The sequence below is a fragment of the Monopterus albus genome, unplaced genomic scaffold (assembly GCF_001952655.1).
Source record: "Monopterus albus unplaced genomic scaffold, M_albus_1.0 scaffold13.1, whole genome shotgun sequence".
In the NCBI taxonomy this organism is placed as follows: domain Eukaryota; kingdom Metazoa; phylum Chordata; class Actinopteri; order Synbranchiformes; family Synbranchidae; genus Monopterus; species Monopterus albus.
The window spans coordinates 1,656,582-1,675,995 of record NW_018127893.1 but is presented as its reverse complement, the minus strand read 5'-3'; the positions used below and the strand labels follow the sequence as shown (position 1 = coordinate 1,675,995).

The following is a 19,414-nucleotide window of genomic DNA, read 5'->3' as shown; positions in this document are numbered from 1 at the left end:
TGTCTGTTTCAGGAGTTACTGTAGTTTAACTGAAATAGGATAGGAAACCAGGTGTTTGTCCCATCAGTTGGAAAAGTTCAACTTTAACTTCTGCTTTAATCCCATTTTCCTCACTTCACCATATTAACATTTAATTGTAGGCTATTTGTTCAGATTTAAAGTCTGTTTATGGTCCCGCAGGCTAATACCATAATACCAGGTAAATACACTGCTCAAGAAAATGAAGGGGACACTTAAAATCACACACCAGATCTTGATGAACAAATTACTCAAGTTGAAAACCTTTACTAATATACATTGTAAAATTTGTTCAGAACAAAATGACATAACAACGATCAATGGAAACCAAAATCATACACCCGTGGAAGGCTGTATTTAAATCAAAGTGAAACACTGAACCACAGGCTCATTCAAGTTGCTTGAGTTTCATCTCAGCAACTCATAATGTGACTCTGAAGGGTGTATGGCCGCCGCGTACCTTATGCACTCCCGATAACTTCTAGGCATGTTCCTGATGAGGTGAATGGTGTCCTGGGGGATTTTCTCCCAGACCTGGATCAGGGAATCAGTGAGCTCCTGGACTGTCTGTGGTGGTACTTGGTGGAGTCGGATGCACCGGTACGCAACGTCCCATAGGTGCACAACTGGATATAGGTCAGCGGAACATGAGGGTCAGTCAATGGCATCAATGCCTTTGTCATCTAGCAAATGCCTACACACTCTGGCCACATGAGACCGGGCACTGTCCTGCACCAGGAGAAACCCAAAGCCCACTGTGCCATCGTAAGGTCTGACAATTGTTCTGAGGATCCAAGGTAACGTTAGTGTACTAGAGGACGTCAGGCCCTCATGCCACTCTGATGGAGTCTGTTTCTAAGAGTGTGGTCAGAAGCATGTACACCAGTAGCTGCTGGAGGTCATTTTGTAGGGCTCTTACAATGCTCCTCTTGTTCCTCTTTGCACAGAGCAAATACTGGTTGGTTGCTCGGTTGTTGCCCTTCTAAGACCCTGTCCAGCTCTCCTGTTGCAACGGCAGGTCTCCTGGTATTTCCTCCATGCTCTTGAGACAGTGCTGGGAGACACAACAAACCTTGTTGCGACTGCACCTATGGTTTTGCCATCTTGGAGTAACTAGATTACCTGTGCAGCCTGATTGGGCTGCAGATACTGCCTCATGCGACCAGTAGTGACAAGGACACTAAACACAAAACTTGAGAAGAATCGGTCAAGAAGGGTAAGAAGAGTACATTTGTCTGGGGTCACCACAAACAAACCCAGTCCCTTTGCTTTTGCCTCTCCATTACACCTGTTGTCACCTTCATTTGCACCAAAGCAAGTGAAACTGATTCACAATCATTTGTGCTTCCCAGATGGACAAATTGACATCTCTTAAGTTTAACTGACTTGGTGTTATACTGTGATGATCGAGTGTTCCTTTAATGTTTTGATCGGTATATATTTAACAAACATTGTTTTAACTCTGGAAGAAAATATCACAGTCACAGGTTTAAGTTTTGAAGAGTGGTGCAGCCATATTGTAGCGAAAGCATCAGTCAAAAACAGCCTATTACAAATTATTATTATTATTTCTCTATATTAGCTTTACACCACTAGAGGAAAAATTATTTCGTGAATTTTGTGTTAATTTTTGGTAAAGTATCAACAAACCTGTATTTAAATAAAATTAAAAATCTACCAAAATGCCATTTTGTTCATAGTTTGAAGATAATACTATATGTGTACTTTAATGCTATAGGCTATACAAACCAAACAGAATAGCTCTGTTAATTTGTCCATAACAAATGTGGCCGTAGTCCTTTCGGCCTGATTACTAAATTAAAGCCTGGGTGTTTTGGGAACATGGACACTTGGACGTTTTAAGAAGGCCGTTTCCACAATGTGCTGTGGTTTGATGTCTACGTTCTGTCTCGCAGATCATCCGGGTTAGTGAGCCGGCCCCTCGGTGACCTCTCGCTGTCACCCCGCATTACAGGACGCACAGCGTGCTGGCCAATTAGGCCTGGCTCTAAACCCTGTCAGGAAATATGGCACTGTGGTGTTATAATCACGAAAGGTTCCCTCTCTATGAAAACAGCCAAGAGGATTTTATATAACAGTAGCCTACTAATATTTATGTTTTTCAATTTTATTAATCACTTTGTATCTTTTTTTTCCACAGGACAATCAAAAAAATAAGACTAAACTTTATTCTATCTTGATGAACAATTATTTTTTATTAAGTTATCTTTACTGTTTTTCTTTTATTGAAACACATTTTCACTAAAGCGCGCATGCTCAACAGGTCCACCTGTGTACAAGGTAAGTATTAAAAACACCAAGCAAATGAATATGAAATTCGAAGAGACAGAGCAGATCGTTTTAAATAGGCAAATAAACATTATTTATAAAACTTTGAAAGTAAAGTAAAAATATCACAGTTCTTTTTCAACATGAAATACCCACAGAGAACAGCAGGTTAGGCGCTCAGGTGCCTTCATCCTTTTCCCTCCTTTTTTCTTCTTCTTCTTTTTTATGCTTCACCTCGGCGTTGGTTTATTAGTCCGGGTAATATGAGTCGTCCGTATTAAGTTCAGTTATCCATGTGGGTTAAACGCAAAGAAAGGTATAGGCCTAAAAGGACAAGGACGGGCAGTCCCCCGCACGTCCCCTCGTGTTTTGGCAGTCGTGAAATATCAGTTCTTGTGTGTGTGTGCGTGCGTGTGTGTGCGTGTGTGTGTGTGTGTTTAACTCAACGCAGGCACTATAACTTGTTTTATTAGATTGTCTTTCACTTGTCTCGTATCCTCCGCTAACTCATCAACACCCTGGACGTGCCCGTCAGATGTCACATTCACTGTCGCTGGAGGTGATGGAGATGGCCGAGGCGGCTGCTTTGCTGGACAGACTGGCCTCCGGGCTGGACGAGCTCCCCAGGCGGTCAACGGTGCCGTCCTCGTCCGCCAGGGAGCGAACCGAGCCCCCGGACAGGACCTGCTGCTGAAGCCTGAAGGAGACACAGAGAGACGGGGCACATGAAAACGGCTGCTGCGCAGGGCGCCGGGTCTTGGCATTATACTCAAAACTACAACTTTTTTAATTCCTACAACCATGTGGAAAAAAATAGATGAGATATAAAATAGATCTAGCTGCAAAACAACTTCTTCCAAGGACGGTCTTGAACTGAGGGCCAATTCATTTTGTAAATGTGTATTTGGCTGCTTTTCAAAGGTAGTCTAAAAATCTCAGGAACAAATAGATGGTGGGAATTTATTCACTTCCATAAAACACATTTTAAAATTCACTTAGCAAAAAAAAAAAAAAAAAAAAAAAAAAAAAAAAACTGGCATTTTTGCGATGACCATGGTTGAAAAAAACATCAATTACAAAACAAATTACAATCACTTGTTCCATCATCTCATTAATTAACATATAGCCTAGTTTGTGCCACTCACTACAAGTAGCCACAGGAAAATTCTAGGTTAATTCTATAAAACTTGGCAATAGGCTACAGTGTGATCTCGACTTACACTGCAATAGGCCTTTGTACAAGTGGCAATTTCACCGCATTATCTTTTAAAATCCATTTTATGTAACACTGTAAGGCTACAGAGCCACTGGTCTACATGCAACAACAATTAAATAAGCATAAAATAACATGATCATAGCTCTGACATCCATGTTGTTCTTCAGTATTGTGTTAATCATATTCAGATAGAAATAAAACCTATCTTGATCTTTGTCCTCTCAATAGAATCCAGAATTACAGAATTAGAAAAATTGGATTTCCTTTTATATTTACTGCTGCCTGGCCACGTCTTCACTTCAACCACCTGAAAATAAAATGTCATTATGGACACCGAGAGCAGCATATTATTACAAAACCAAAGGCCCCTAATTTGGGATTACGCCATGGGTTTTAATCAAATATCCAGAGAACTGACGAGATATGAATACATTCAGACAACGTGGGTCACGGCCTGTTCTCCCTGTATTAAACTGACTGTAGCCTACAATATCACGATGCAGATCGACCAAATAATTTGTTCAGCTGTATCATGATCAGAACCACCCCAAGAGAAACACGTAGCTCACCTGTTCTTCGCAGCTGCTGCTCTGTCTCTTTGTCTGCGATTTTTGAACCAGTTTCCTACTTGTGTGGGGGTAAGTCCAGTAGCTTGTGCAAGCTCCCTCTTTTTACTGGGGTTCGGGTAGGGATCCTGCAAATACCATTCTCTTAACAAGTGCCGGGTTCTCTCCTTGAAGCAGTGGGTTTTCTGCTCTCCATCCCAGATGGTTCTGGGTAGGGGGAACTTCTTACGCACCCTGTATTTGTCCACCGGCCCCAGCGGGCGTCCCCGCAGCTTCTCCGCCTCCTGGTAGTGCGCTTCGAGCCACAGCGCCTGCAGCTTCGTGTGCGACTCTTTGGTGAACTTGTGGTTCTCCAGGATGTGGAAGAGCTCACGGAAATTTCCCGTGTGGAAGGCGACGACGGCCCGGGCTCTCAGCACCGACTCGTTCTTGTTGAGGACCTCGCAGGCCGCTGGTGCGACGGGCAGCGACCAGAGGAAGCGGCCGAGGCGCTCGACGTCCCCGCTCTCCTCCAGAGTCTCGCAGACCCCGGCGACCTGCTGGGGACTGAAATTCAAGATGGGCAGCTGAAACATGGAGGCTTCTCCTGTGTTTCCCTCTCCCCCTCCTTTCGCCTTTCTGTGTCGCTCCTCCGCGTAGAATCCTCCGCTTCTTTTCTCCGTGCTGCAAGGCAATCCAAGACACCCGAAAAAGACAAGGCAATCCCAAAGTTACCGAACCAATCGTCTGAGCAGCTGCGAAAATCAAACACCAAACCCTGGAGGAGCAACGATGCTGAGTGGGGGCCGGCTACCGCATCCTCGGGGTTGGCAAGTTTGGCGCGCAAAGGGCTGAAGGCGCAGAAAAATTAAAACCGGAGCCGCGACGTAGGCTATTTTTCAAGGTAGGCTGGGATACAAAGTAAGAAAGAATTAAAGCCGGATCCAAGATGCATATTTTAAGAGGGGAGAAAAGAAAGTCAAGCCCCCACTGATGATTTCCTATTGGACTTGGCAGATTGGCTGCACGGTTGCCATGGATGCACGTCACTCACTGTCAAGTTCGGCCAATCAGGCGGGAAAGGAGATCTCAGCGCCTCCCTTTTCAAAAATAATATTAACATTTTGACCTTTTTGCTTCGCGTCTCCAAATGTTTAGGAGACCCGCCGTGCTTTCCATACACCCTCTGTCTTTGTACGGCGGGCGGTGTCAGTCTATATAGTGAAGTGCCAGAGCAGGAAAACACGCTCAGCTCAGTCTCCCTTAGAGCTCTTGAAATGGGCTTTACACGGCAAAATGACACATCTCGGCTAAGAGCAGGCCTGCCCCGAGGCCACTGGATAATACTGGACAGGGTTACAACAATTTTATACAATATTAACACATTTGGTTGTTTGACCCAACATTTCATAGTGACCTCCTGAAAGGCTATAGTTTGAATCTACTATAGTCTATTCTCTTACAATATATATCATAAGCCCACAGGGTTTCTATGATGCTTCATCTTTTAAATAACATTAGGCCTGGTTCGTTTTGTAAGTCTAATATCCTTATAGCCTAAGTCATCAATGCTAAATCGTAAAATTATTTTAAAAAGGGTCAATGTGGCCTTTATTTCAGCAAGTATGTGAATCTGCAGCCAGCACAGTTTCGCGACCTTGAACAGAGTTAATCAAGGCTTCAGGCTATTTTCAATCTCCCAAAATCTTTATTTATAATTAACAATTAATGATATTAAAGCCTAAATTATAATGGCGCACGCTCATTTATGTGGGGCATGAATAAATGCTCGTTTTCTTTGAAAACAAATGCTAATTGATTGCTGTTGTACTGGCAGTTGAGCCCTGCAGACTGAAGCTCCAACAGCTTATATTTACAGTATGGTCGTAGCCTATTGTAGAGAGGCTGCTTCCAGGCTGTGGTGGCTGCAAACGTTAGGCTATATTTGTGTATACAGGATTATCACTGGCCCTGTCAGGCTACTCGGCTTTAGTATCAGACACACTCCTTTTTTTTGCACAGGCTGATTTAGTAAAGAAGACGGCGGATAGATAGCGCAGATGGTTTGAAGTGTCGGGTCAGATTATTTCATGGCTGGATACAGTAGTAAAGTTCATTCTGACGGAAAAGCCTGATATTATTTTCACAGACACACACACAGAGATGCGCGCTCTCTCTCTTCTGCATGCGCGCACACACACATACACTCGAGCTGAATCCCCTTCGGGCTCTTTTTGCATGAATTATAGACTCCTGATGCGGGGTTATGAAACGCCTTCTGCACAGGATGCTGTTCATTCTCCTGCTGCTTTGCTGGAGACCGCATCACCACAACGCACATTTTTAATAATGATCCTAATAATGAAGTGTTTGCATATCATCACTTCAAGTTGACGAGCGTCGCTTTGTTTAGCCTAATATCCTGCAGACAGACTGTCTGTCCACTGTGGAGGAGCAATGAACAGATTAACACGACTCTGTCTGTCGGGGTTGCCATTCTTTCACCCATATCATTATACCAACCGGTAAATATAGGTAAATAAAGGATAAGATCTCCATCAGATGCAGCAGTGGAGTAATCTTTAAAATATTCAGCTACCTGTAAATATTTCATCCCTGCAGGCTGCTCGTCCTAACCTAAATTTACAAGGACTGCAATAGTTGTTTTTTTTTTTTTTGTCTAGGAATCGCGCATAAATAAATTAGACGAGTGTGGAACTCTTAAACGGAGGGTGGAAATAACAAATGTAGGCTATGCTCCATAAGCAACACGTCCTCATAGGCGCCGTTTAAACATTTATATCAGGGGTAAAAGGTCTGAATGTGATTCTCCCCCCTTATGATTGTATTTTAAAGTGACTGCGCTAATAAACAGGTGGCTATGCTGGTGGAAGACATGGCGAACAGCCATATGGGCATTTTTTTTAAAATTCACTTACTGTTGTATTTAATTGCGCGTGTTTGTGGTGTAGCCTTCCTCATATTTTGTCTATATTTCATAGCCTTGTCATTCCACCTTCCGTATGAAATGATAAGTAGCTATATGAAGCCACTTTAGACATATTCAGACTCAGCTGAAGTGTAAGCTCTACTGTATGAGTCCAGGCCAATGTCACTCTGTCAGGAGCTGGGAGGCCTCCTGGCACCATTCTGCACAGCAACACAGTGGATCTCGTTCAAACACATTTCCATTCTTTTGTCCATTTGTCTCGTGGATCCCGCTGCCATCCCTGCAGCCAGTCTTTTGCCAGACAAGCCAGATTCTGATGCTCTAGGTTTCTGTATCAGACCAGTTGGTGATGGTTTTTAAATCTCTGCTTTTTCCAATAAAGGTTCCCTCTTTTATTTTTGTTCAAATAAACTTGTAGCTTCCTAGTCTGGAGATTAGTAAACAAAATTCAAGAGCAGGTGGACAAAATAATGGTAACACCTGACAATATAATCCAATTTAATGACCACTGGCGAACTCCAAGCTGTTGAGGATTAAAATAAAAAAACCTGTTTATCATTATGTACATGCAGGCCTTTTTAACAAAACTATTACACAACAGTACCCACAATACCATGAAGAATACTGAGGGCTCTGTAGCACTTTATGCAGCTCTTGTAGCTGCTGTAGCAGTAATGCCAGCTGATACAGCTCCTCCACTGCCCTTAAACCATTTGAAAAGATTATGTTCAAAGAGAAAAGGCTTCATACAAATTTGTTTCTGAAGGTGGTTCAATGACAAACAGTGACGTAAGAGGACTACAAGGTGGAGAGAGGGATGATACAGCACAAGAGGTGTGTAGCATCCTGCTGCAGATCACCTCCTTACTTCCAGTAAGAGATGAGTACATTTCTTTTGTGTCATCATGAGCATGTAGCTGGGTCGTAGCTGGGTCGTAGCTTGCCCTGGGCAGAGGGAGGAAAGGAGTGGGGAATAGTTGCATGTGAACAGGCTGGAAATGACCCAGATTCCCTAAGATCACTGGAGCAGATGAGATGCTACAAGAGCCTGCCACCAAACAGCCATCCTGTCACTATCCCATACAGACTCCCAGTACTTAATTTCTTTCCCTCTGCCCTCCCCCACATCATTACTGCTCTTCACATTCATACACCCACAGAGATGTATGCAAACATGCCTATGGGCACACCGAAGAGTTTTCTCAAACTAAAACACTGATAAATGCCAATCCGAACCTGAAACACATAATATCTCCTTATTTTGAATGTGTACTGTTCTGTCTGTGTGGACACTGGGCCTGATTAAAGCACTTAAACAGCACCAAGAGAAGGCAGCCAATGGTGTTAAACCATGACGCACAATACTAACGAATGCTGTTACTGTAGATGGAGGATGCAAAGTGTACGTACGCAGGCAGCTTGTTTGACTTCAGCGTTTTGCTGGCTTCTCTTTGCACCACAGACTGCTTTAACTTAACTTAGCTATGCCAGCACAGGATTAACTTATCAATTAAGATATCATGTCAATAACACCACCCATTACCTCTGGATGACGTGGATGTATTTAAAGATAAGGCTCATACAGCAGACTTGAAGAGAAGTCACTTCGCTCACACATCGCCTCGTGGCTCCACAGTGGAAGGAGAGTTAAGCTAAAGCTTCTCTGAGAGCTGCTCCCTCAGACCCATTTGCCCTCGGGACAGCACTAGCTCTCGACGCTGCGTTTAATCTGTGGATTTGTGGTAACAGAGAAGACTTCTTATCCCTTGACCCAGTGGCCCCCACTATATGTAATCCAGTGCCTTTCAGTCACACAGCCCTGCTGACATAAAGGTGGCCTGATACGCCGAAGCAGTCACAGCCAGCCTTGTCTGGACACATGTACTATACTCTTCTCTCAAGCTTATGTTTCACAGGGAATACACTACACAGCACAGCCAGACCGCTGTTATTGTATTCACTGCACATGATATGTGGCTGTATATCCAGTAAGTCGATTCACATTCCATAATGCCCATTTCAATATTCATAATGGAGCGTTTGATCTCAATGCTGTTATGAAAAGAGTCATTTTAGCAACAGAACTGTGCATCTTTTACACAGTGAGGCCATACAAAAGCAAGAGTGCCATTACACCTCGATCAAAGAGAGCTTCTCTTGTGCAAACCTCTGCAGTGCTCAAGCAGTGTGCAAGGCCTGTAAATGTAACCTCACTGAATCCTGCTACTGTCAGGCAGCATAAAAGTATGATCCTATATCAAAGGTTTCCCAGAATCTCCATGTTTCATCCTCCTTGCTAACAAACAACACGGTGAGATTGAGCCTCTAATCCTTGGCAGAAATCCATTAGGAGTACCTTGAAATCTACTCTTTAAAAAACACATTTACAGAGCAAGTTATAAAATGCAAGCAATTATTACTGTACATCCATTTCACTCTTGAATCCAGTCAATTTCTGGCCAGATAAAGGGCTAAATGAAACTAGGGAGAGTGCAGTTTGTACACCACCCTGCTATATATTATCTGTGTTTGTGAGTGTTTGTGTAAGAGGTAGAGTAACAGAGAGCAGAAATTGCAAATGAACAAATGCATGCATCACCTACAGCACTTGCACAACAAAGTGATTGTGTGCGTGAGGCAGCATTTTGCTGTTGGAGCTAAAAATGCCTATCTGGTAAATTATGAACAAAGAATCCTCTGTTCACACACAGCCTGCTTGAAATTGAAACTGAACACAGCAGTAAGTGATTTTCCATATACACAACATACATAAAATTGGGATCCAGTGGTGCGTTTCTCTTTTCAATCACTGCTGTGTTTTCAGTCACGCTGCACTGAGAACATTAAGTGCAATGGTGAATGAATGTAAACTGTCCAAACTCAGTGTTTTCTAATGTCCAACTGGTTGTCAAACTTGAGTACTGCATGAAAAAGATTTACCAAATTTAAAAAAACTGAATGTAATTTATTGATGCATCTGGGAAAATAGGTGGTGAGGGAAATAGGCTGATTGAAGGCTTGGTCTGTGCAGCCACTCACACACTCTCTCTTTGCTTTATGTTACTCACTACCAATCCTTTTTACAATACATACAAAAGCATGGGTATTCACTTTCTACATAACACCTCAAAGACACTAATCTTTGAGTCTATTAATGGTAGCAGTACATTGAAAGTTTCTGACTGAGTTTGTAACACCATTGTTGCTGGCCTAACAGGAGGTTTCTATAGCTCTATCAATAGTTTTCCAATTATTCTTGTGTGCGACAACAACAAACCTCGTTCTTTTTGTTCTTTTTAGTGTCTAGAACGTCTCCTGAATCATGCCTCCTCTCTCTGTTTGTCACAGATGAGGACAGTGGTCACCAGTAAGACATTTTTAGGCTGCAGAAAAGCATCACCTCCAAAAAAAGAAAAAAATGGGGGGGCGAGATCATGTCTATGTCACAGGATCTTGACAACACCCAAAGGTGACAGGAGTCAAAACTCATCATGGTCAGGAGGTCCTCTGGAGCCAGGGAGCTACATGATGCGTGAGTCAGGGTACAGGTCACAACGCTGCAGCCATGCCGCCTGGGCCTCACCACCACTTCACATTGTCTAAGAGCCTCTGCTCCGGCTAGTCACCCCCCCCACACACACACACACAGACAGATGACTGTCAATAAATGTCTCTTCCAACAGCAGACTTTGCTCTTTTGTCTGTACTACTGCAGATTTTTCAACAGTGCAGATTTTCAACACTGCTTCTTTAGGATGTGTGCGATTCATTGTGTCATACAGGATTAGAAAAGAAGCTACCCAGTGTTGTATGTAAAATAAACAAGTATTTCTTTTTTGTACATATATACAGCATGTTGGATTAATTCATGTATTTATCCATCCATCCATTTTCTATATCTCTTACTCCTGAATAGGGCCGCGGGGATTCATGTATTTATTTACATGTATTTCCCTAGTTATTACCCATACATCTTCAGGCAATTTGGCACAGAGAAAAGAATAAATAAATAAAAACAGAAGCCTGAGTTTTGTCCATTCAGGTGAAAGAGTCGTACATTCCCCCTAACAATGCAGTGGCTTCACCCTGAACTCAGAATTACTTTAGTAAATCACTGCAATACACTTCTAGACTGTGAGGATCAGCTCCTTTAAGCTGAATAGTTTCCATAAAACAGAACTGTTTCCTCAACCCAGTGTTTTTTGTGTGTCAGCAACAAAAGAGCAGCAATTTGTGAGCTACAGCAAGATTTTGCATGCAATGCATCACAATTATGCTGTTTATTGAAAACCGAAAGGATTTTATTGGTTAAGGTTGTTTTATTTTTCAAGGAGCATATGCATTTTTTATCCATTAAATGCAACTTAAATAAAAGATATAATGTTCAGCAAGGTATTTTAATTCCAAAAGGAGCACTGACTCGCTTTAGAGTTGTTTCCACTATGACGGATGGAGGCCAGGAATATCCTGGATTTCCAGAGTCTTAATGTCTGTCAGTTGTGCTTTATTGATGGCTTATGTCAAATGCCATTCTGACAGAGCTCATTAGGATGAAGGGAGTCGTCTAGGTAGAGGCAGGAGAAGGCAGAGCTGGCAAGCTGCCTGATCACTGTTCACAAAGTTCACCACTGCACCTAGAGGGTGATGCCTCTGACAGGAGTTAGCTAACAGGGATATCTGTGCATGTGTGTGATACACAGAGAGGGTGAGGGGAGGGCAGCTAGAGAGACAGCATACTGTATGTGAATGTGTTCACGTCATTGCTCGAGTTACCCGGTGTCACTGAGCAGGTCCATGCTTGATGCCCTGACTCCAAGCACAACTGACAGACTAAGAGTCATCTCGCTTTCGCCACTCACACATACTCAAATATTTATCTGTGCCGCAGCCCTCTCAGTGCATGGTGTGGCATCAGCAGTCTTGTGCTACAAGGACAAGGCCCTGTGGAAACTTCAGAGACCTTGAGATGATGAGTCAAATAATTGCCTCACTGGTCCCTGCTCTTCTCTGCTGCACAGTAAATCTAACATCCTGCAGCTCCTTTTAAAAAGACACCATGATTACATTTTACTTGCAGTTGAACTGCCACTCTTGGTATAGCTCTTGTATAGTAAAAATACATTTTACACATTATCATCCATTACTCTCAGCAGCCGGTGTCTAAGACTAATCTAACAGCTGAATCCATATCAGATATGGCCAGTGGCAGCTGATGAGCTCAGACTTTTATGCAGCATTTTAATATAGTGATTAAAGATGGATGTTTGGAGAGTTAGCAGAGGGGTGCTTTGGGTACTCCTGCCAGGGAAGATTAAAGCATTCTACTTAACATGTTGGGGATTCAGGGTGACGTAAATGAGCAAGCTGTAAGACACCATAATCAGCAGTGGAGTTTCTAAAGAGGCCAAACTAATGCTATGAGAGAAAAGAAGAGGATATGATCAGTAAAGTTCTAGCAGTGAGACCGTGTAGAGCCAGCTGTGGTGATCCAGGCTGCAGAGTTTGGTACAGTTAATTACTATAAAGCAATCAGCTCAGATTCACTCATTAAAGGGAGTCAACTGTATTAAAAACCTTAATGTGATACAAGCTTGTTCATGGTCTCATGTGCAGTCTTGCCAATTTTGTTGGCTCACTGCAGTACATCAGCAGTGAAAACCTGCGGCACTGTTAATGCCATCTTAGCTTAGAGGTCCTATGGCGTCTGGCCAAAGAGACGTAGCCGCTAATCCATTGAGTTGAGTTAATCAATAGCTTTTGCTCTTTTACTTTGCCAGAGACATACACTCACTGCTGGTCATAGGGGGTCAGATATAACCAGACCTAAAGCCACATACAGAAACACACCACAATTATAAACAGCATTATGGGAATTAATTTAACACACACACACACACACGCACACACAATTATATTGTGAGATGCTACAGTAACTGTTAAAACAAAATTTTAGTACCTGTATATAAAAAAATAAAAATCAAGAAGTTGGGGGTGGGGTGGGGGTATAAAATCATACTGATTAACATTTATTTATTTAAATGTTTCAATATCATATTTATTAAACATTTAAACCAGCCAATAAATAAAAAAATCTTTTCATAAATATTATGCACTGAAGAAAACTGAATGTAGCAACTGGCTTTGACTTGAGTCAATTAAAGTTAAAATGTCTTTTTTTTTTTGGAATCACACATGTCCAATCATGATATAATCAAATTTGCAGTATTGTCTCAACCGGCTGATGAACAAAGAGAGAAAAAGAATAATTAAAATTATTAAAAAGTCCAAATTAATCACTGATACCAGGATTCATGCAATATAGTAAAATCAACACTTATCAACTCAGCTACACTGTTTTGTACTGATGAAGACTGAAAAGCGCTATACAACTATAAGACCATTTATACTAGAGGTTATTTCGCTATCATAAATGAACCCTTTATCTTGTTCTAGACAAATTGCCAGCCTCCTATGAAAACAGAAGCTATTGTATCCGTCTTCGTTTAGCACCTCGGTGGGTTCCTTACAGTTTTTAGCCTCAGTATTTATAATCTTCCAAATGCTTTTCCAAACACTGACTGCCATGGCCTTGTGCTGAATAATACAGCTTTAGAGAGAGCAGGGGAATTTTCCTCAGGGCACAGGTGTGCCCTGATAGTCTCACAAGCCCCTGGCAGCACAAAGAAAGAAAGATGTTTTCTTGGTGAAAAGGAATAGGGAGTCGTGAGGTGGAGAAATACACTGACAATGGCTTATTCGTTTGGGTGTATGTGTTTTTGACCTTCAGACAGAGCTTCAAATAAACACGAACCCAAGGGAGAAATCAAAAATCCCAGTGACCCTGAATCTCTACACCTTATGCTGGGATGGAATAAATATGTGGAGATAAAGGGTGGGGGGGGGGGAGTCTAATTCTGAAAGTGTGATACATTTTCAGACAAACGGAGAGACAAAAGTGTGCAGGTAAAGCCTCTCCACAAGCGACAGCACCAGCAGCTGCAGTTGCTTCTTTTTATGTATTCATACTCTCGAAGACAGAAGTGCTGCTCACATAATAATAATTAAAAAGAAATACATTAAGCACCATGTCTATGACTCAATACTGACACATCTGCCATGTAAAGCAGTGTAAAGCCTACTCTTGTGCAAAAAAAAATTCATTTCTTTTATTAAATCATTAAATTTACTACAAAGCAGGAAGATATTTCACCACAACTGGACATTATATATAAATATTTATAGAAATTAGAGCCCAAAGACAGAGCTGGAGTTTCTTCTCCATTTCTACCATGCTCTTAACTTCTGCCTACAAACGGTCCTCTGAAAGGGATGGGGGTAAGATGCTTGACATGCAGTGACAGGTTTGACAAGGTAAGTGGTCAGACTGCCAAGTCAGCCAGTCAGGAGATAGACAAGACACTTACTGAATGATGAGGGGATACTGAAGGAAGTGTGTACTCAGGGAAATTCAATGAGTCTGTCAGAAAAAAAAAACCCTCCATACTGTCTCTAATTACTGAATGAAGGTACAGATTGGTAGAAAGAAGGGGGAGATCATTTCAGCTCACTAAGTAATCACTGAACATACTGTATAATATTTAAGAATATCAGTATTTCATATAAATCTCCCAAGCAGTGATGCCTACATGGAGGTGGGAGCTCAGAGAAAACCTTCCTGTCCTTGTGTGTCACTTACCAGCTCCAGAAAAAGACAGTTTTTTTTTGCTGATAGCACAAAGTGTCTCTGTGGGGCTAATGCTTTATGTCACATTCTATACTAACTAGCACATTACAACGTGGGAGTCCACCTTTATTTTCCACATAAAACCATTTTTCTTTTCCCGTAACACTTATCAGGAGTACAGTTTTTGAGTATCAGCACAGTTGAAAAGCTGATGACCAGGTTCTTAGTGGGTGCTACAGGTGTACTGCAGAATCCTCCATGAATCACCCTGTTTTGTCTATTTTTCTCTTCATTTTATTATCTACACTTCAGCGATGAGGAGAACTAGACAAGTGAATTGATGGGAGGGTGGAGCAGGGAGAGGAGGGGAGGTGCTGGGTGGTGATAAGGAAGACAACAAAACAAAAAAGGAAAACAGACAAGGAGTGCCAGGCTCTGAAAACTGGCATGCTGCAGTTGTATGTCAGTCACCTAGCAACAAGTCCTCCCCATCACTTACCCCCCGCTTCCCTCTCCCCCGCTGCGCTCTCTAATTCAACAAATCTGCTCAGAATGTATGGCTGCTCTTCTAACAAAACGCATTCTGCACTGGGGGCTAAGGATGTGGGCCTCCACTGAACACGCCACTCAGCTGCCCATTGACCACTGGGGCCTTTCTCTGCACACACTATGGAGTGAGGGACAAAGACCCTGAAAGCAGGGGCAGCTCCACAGAGAAAACATTTGCTTGTAATTGTGTTTGACTGCATAATGAAAATGATGTTCTTTTTAAATTTGGGCTTGTTAAGGCCACACTATTTTCCTCTGGTCACCTGATTATTGTAAAGGAACAACCCCTCACTTGCCCTATGGGGCACACAAGGGGGAAATATTGAAAATGGTCCAAAGACCTCCCCACTCTTTGCTTTAGCCCCTCTTGTGTTTCAAGTGTTCTCTGGCAAAAACATAAATATGTAGACCCTGTTCATTACAGGATGGGAGAGTATGCTAGAATGAGTTCTTTCTCTTTTTTTTTAAGCCGAGAAAGGATAATGACAGCAAGGCACACAGAGATGAACACACAAACACGAATGGGAGTGCTGCCATGCTTGCCCTGAGTTGTGAAGCACTGAGAAGGTTAGCATTCCTGGTGCTACTTCAGTGAAACAGACCATTAGTGGGAGCATCAGGTTAGCACCCAAAAGAGTACTTCAACGGACACATTCACAACCAGTGATTATTTGCACTTTTTAGCCCCCAATTTCCTGTTGTATTTATGTTTTCACCATTCATCTGCCTTTCCCCCCCTTTTTTTTTCTTCTCTACTGTCCTGTGTGGCAAAGGTGAGGTGTGTTCAGGTCCAAACCAAATTTTGTCTTATAAAAAAACTGCCTTCCAGTATATTTATTAATTTTAATGTCATGTTATATATGATTGATGTCAGAAGCTGTTGTGTCTTTGAACCCCTCAAGGTTTCCTGTCACTCTCCCTATGGAGAGTGCTTTAATTTGTTTAAGTCGGGGTCTCACATTCACAGTCCTCCCAGGTGAGGCCTTGATAAAGCAGCAGTCTGCTGAGAGGTGAGAAGAAACAAGGCTGACCTCTGCTCACTTATATTCAAGTATTTTCTCTAGAGAGGTCTGGATGCGAGGTCGGCCCACGTAACCCTGACAGTGAATTTCGGCCTTCCTGACAAACTGCACTTCCTTTTTGTGCAGGTGCATCATCACAAGTCTTTCATGACCCTGGCTCATGTTATTGAATGTCACAGAATTTATAGAGTGATATGGATTATGAGAACATCCCCAGCTAAACAGCCTCTTGCAATTAAGTACTGTCCTGATCATCTTAGCAGAGATTGGCAAAAGCTTTCATAAATTAAGAATTTAACTAGACTGCATTCATTTTAGCTTGGTGTAGCTAACAAACAGGAGATATCTGCTTCTGGTTACTCCAGAGTGATAAATCTAAGTTTTTCATTATATTCAAGCAAAACCCCTGTAAATCCGGTATGACCATGAAGCAGCCCAACATTAACCAAATCAGGATTAAGCACACAGAGATACTAGGGATATCTACCTTGATTCAAAATATCACGAAGAGACTGTAATCTCACGATATACACTCACCTGCGACTTTATTAGGAACAGTTGCACAATTGTATGCAATTCAGTGCAACAATTCTGCCTTAACATCTGTGTTTATAAAGCTCAAAATGTATAAATTCAATTATATGTTTATTATTGAGATCATAGTTAAAGGTGGTGTTGTACTGGACTCACAATATATTCAGAGGTGTTCCTAATATTCTGACCCTCTCATTTATGTAGCTGGGGAGACATCTGAATATAATGTAGTCCAGTACAACACCACCTTTAACTGTGACCTCAATAATAAACATATAATAAACAATTACAGAAAATGAATTAAACTTTGATGATCATTTGATCACTTCATATCAATTATTTTTCAAGATTAAAAACAACCTTTAGTTCCTTCCTGTCGAATGAGAAAATTTGCTGCATTTTCTCTAACATTTTTTGTAAGCGAACAGCTTTGAGTCTTAGACTGACAGTCAGACAAAACAAACAATCTGGATGAGTCACCTTGAACAAATCATAATGGGCATTTTTCACTGCTGGCGGACTTTTTATAGACCGAACATTTATGAATCAATAATGGTAATAAGTGGTTGCTGCAGTCCCAACTTGGACCAAATGAGCAAGAAGATTTCTCACCCCATGGTGAGATACATTTCTTCCTCAAGGTGTAAGCACCATGAGATTAAATCTTTTCTGTCATCCTAACTTGCTCTGTGCTGTTGGGACTGAGCAGGTGTAAAAAGGAAGAGCTGAACAGTGTGAGGGGTCTGGCTTAAGTCAAGGGGTCCTGTCAGACTGGAGTGGCTGGAGGGCCTGGGTTAACACTCTTCCTACCATTAAAGATTAACAACTTTCAGCGCCATAATGATGAAGCCCTGTTTCTTTCTTTCTTTCTTTTTTTTTAAGTGTCAGCAAGTGATTGTGTTTATCTCTGTGGGTATTTTCAGGACTTTCATCATAAGGATCCCAACTCTGACACCAATTAAAAAGATTATGTCTTGAGATGAGAGGAAAACTATAGCCATGTATTACCACAGTGATCGCTTCTGACAAGGTCGCAGGGTACCGTGCAACAGTCCACAACCTCAACAGGCAGCTGCTGATTTTGGAAGCTAGCACATAGGGATCGATGAACTTTGACACTCAGTAACAAAAGCAGTGTGATTATCCAGTATGGCAAAAGTTTTTTTTTTTTTTTTAATAAAGTAGTGAAGTACATTTATAATCAACATCATTGTCCTTAGTTTTCATTTCAGAGATGTAAGCTACAGGTCTCATCCCAAAGGACTCAAAATAAGAAGATTTAAACAGCAATATGATTTATGTTATGCCTGTTATATGGCAATGTCTTTCTAGTTCACTTTAGATTTTAATCAGTGTATGATTGGCTTTAAGTTGGTGTAGAATAATAAAGTGATTTCTGTGGATTCCTGTCTTCAGATCAACTTCAGAAGTGAAAGCCCCAAATCACTGCATGTTGGAATATTTTGATGATGTAATTTGCTTAAGAAGCTTTAAGAAAACTGATTACACAGCACAGGAAACCAAAAGAAAACGAACAGCTGACTCTAATTGAAATGATCACGTTTTTGTTTTGCTTAGTAAGAATATTAGACTTATACTACATCAGGGTGAGCCTATTTATTTACAATTAATTTCTGCGACCTCCTATGCTATAATTCTAATAGTCTAATAGCCTCTAATAAAAATCTGCTCTCTGGATGTTTTATGACGTTAAAACTCGGTTCAGCGTTTCCACAAACATACACTGATTTCATAATCAAATTAAACGAAATACTGAGTAACAAGCTGAGGGTATGTGATTTTCTTGAAGCCCAAATTAACTATAAATGGCACCAAAACGGCATTTTGTTAAACTTTGCAGCTTAATTTTTCCTAAGCATGAAGCCCTTTCTGTTTATTTTCTACTCAAACAGGAGCTAAACGAGAAAACAAATAAATAAACAGTCCTACCCAATAGTAAAAGTCTCCACTAAAAACTATAAAATGCAACTCACAGCTCCGGTTTGATTAAGTGCCATTAGGCCTCACCTGAGCTATTATTATTATTATTATTATTATTATTATTATTACTATTAGCCACCACAAAGCTACATGCTAAGCCTATAGCTCGGACATTTCCGGGTCGTTCTCTGTAACTTTTTAATACATTTGATGTCCTACCTTGTTGTGGAGGGCAAGTTCATCCTGACTCAGTTTTTGTACCAACAGGAGGAAACTTCGTGGCCTCCTCCTCCCCCTGTGTATTTTCCTTTTTTGCGTGTTTTCACGTTAATTGGCAGCAGTTGAACTGTGAGCTGTAAATCAAGAAGTGCGGAGTGTATTAATGAGTCGGACCACCCAGGAAAACTATTTTCTCTGCAGTTTCTTGGCGAACAATGGGAGGATACTCGAGCTCTGAAAACCATGAATGAACATTCACAAGAGCAATGCTTCCCCGCTGCCACATTTCCAGCAGGCTAATGGCTGCTACAAGTACTGATTAAAGTATTTCAAAAAAGGTGAAGTATTCTGGACAAAAACAGAGATCATTTTGTTGTACGAAGTTAGGATGCTTGGATGATTTTTTTTTTTTTTTTTTTTTTTGGCGTGTGGACATTTAAGACGGGA

The 19,414-nt window shown here is 41.5% G+C and overlaps 1 protein-coding gene across 2 annotated transcripts; it reads right to left on the bottom strand.

Moving 5' to 3' along the window:
- Positions 1–316: 316 nt before the first annotated feature.
- On the bottom strand, positions 317–19,240 carry six6a (SIX homeobox 6a). 2 transcript variants are annotated; one of them, XM_020590747.1, is made up of 2 exons: positions 4,093–5,065; positions 317–3,004 (listed from the first exon to the last, which is right to left on the bottom strand). In XM_020590747.1, exons 1-2 carry the CDS (start codon positions 4,662–4,664, stop codon positions 2,839–2,841), a joined length of 738 nt encoding a protein of 245 aa, XP_020446403.1. In that variant the 5' UTR covers positions 4,665–5,065; the 3' UTR covers positions 317–2,838. The 2 variants fall into 2 exon arrangements, 1 of the variants encoding a protein (XP_020446403.1); XR_002274210.1 differs by lacking the exon at positions 4,093–5,065 and adding an exon at positions 18,968–19,240 and having other exon boundaries at positions 2,921–3,004.
- Between the last annotated feature and the right edge of the window lie 174 nt (positions 19,241–19,414).

Coding starts and splice junctions, on each gene's coding strand:
- six6a (XM_020590747.1), bottom strand. CDS start 4,664: ATGTTTCAGCTGCCCATCTTGAATTTCAGTCCCCAGCAGGTCGCCGGG. Junction 3,005..4,092: donor GCAGCAGCTGCGAAGAACAG/GTGAGCTACGTG, acceptor TGTCTCCTTCAG/GCTTCAGCAGCAGGTCCTGT.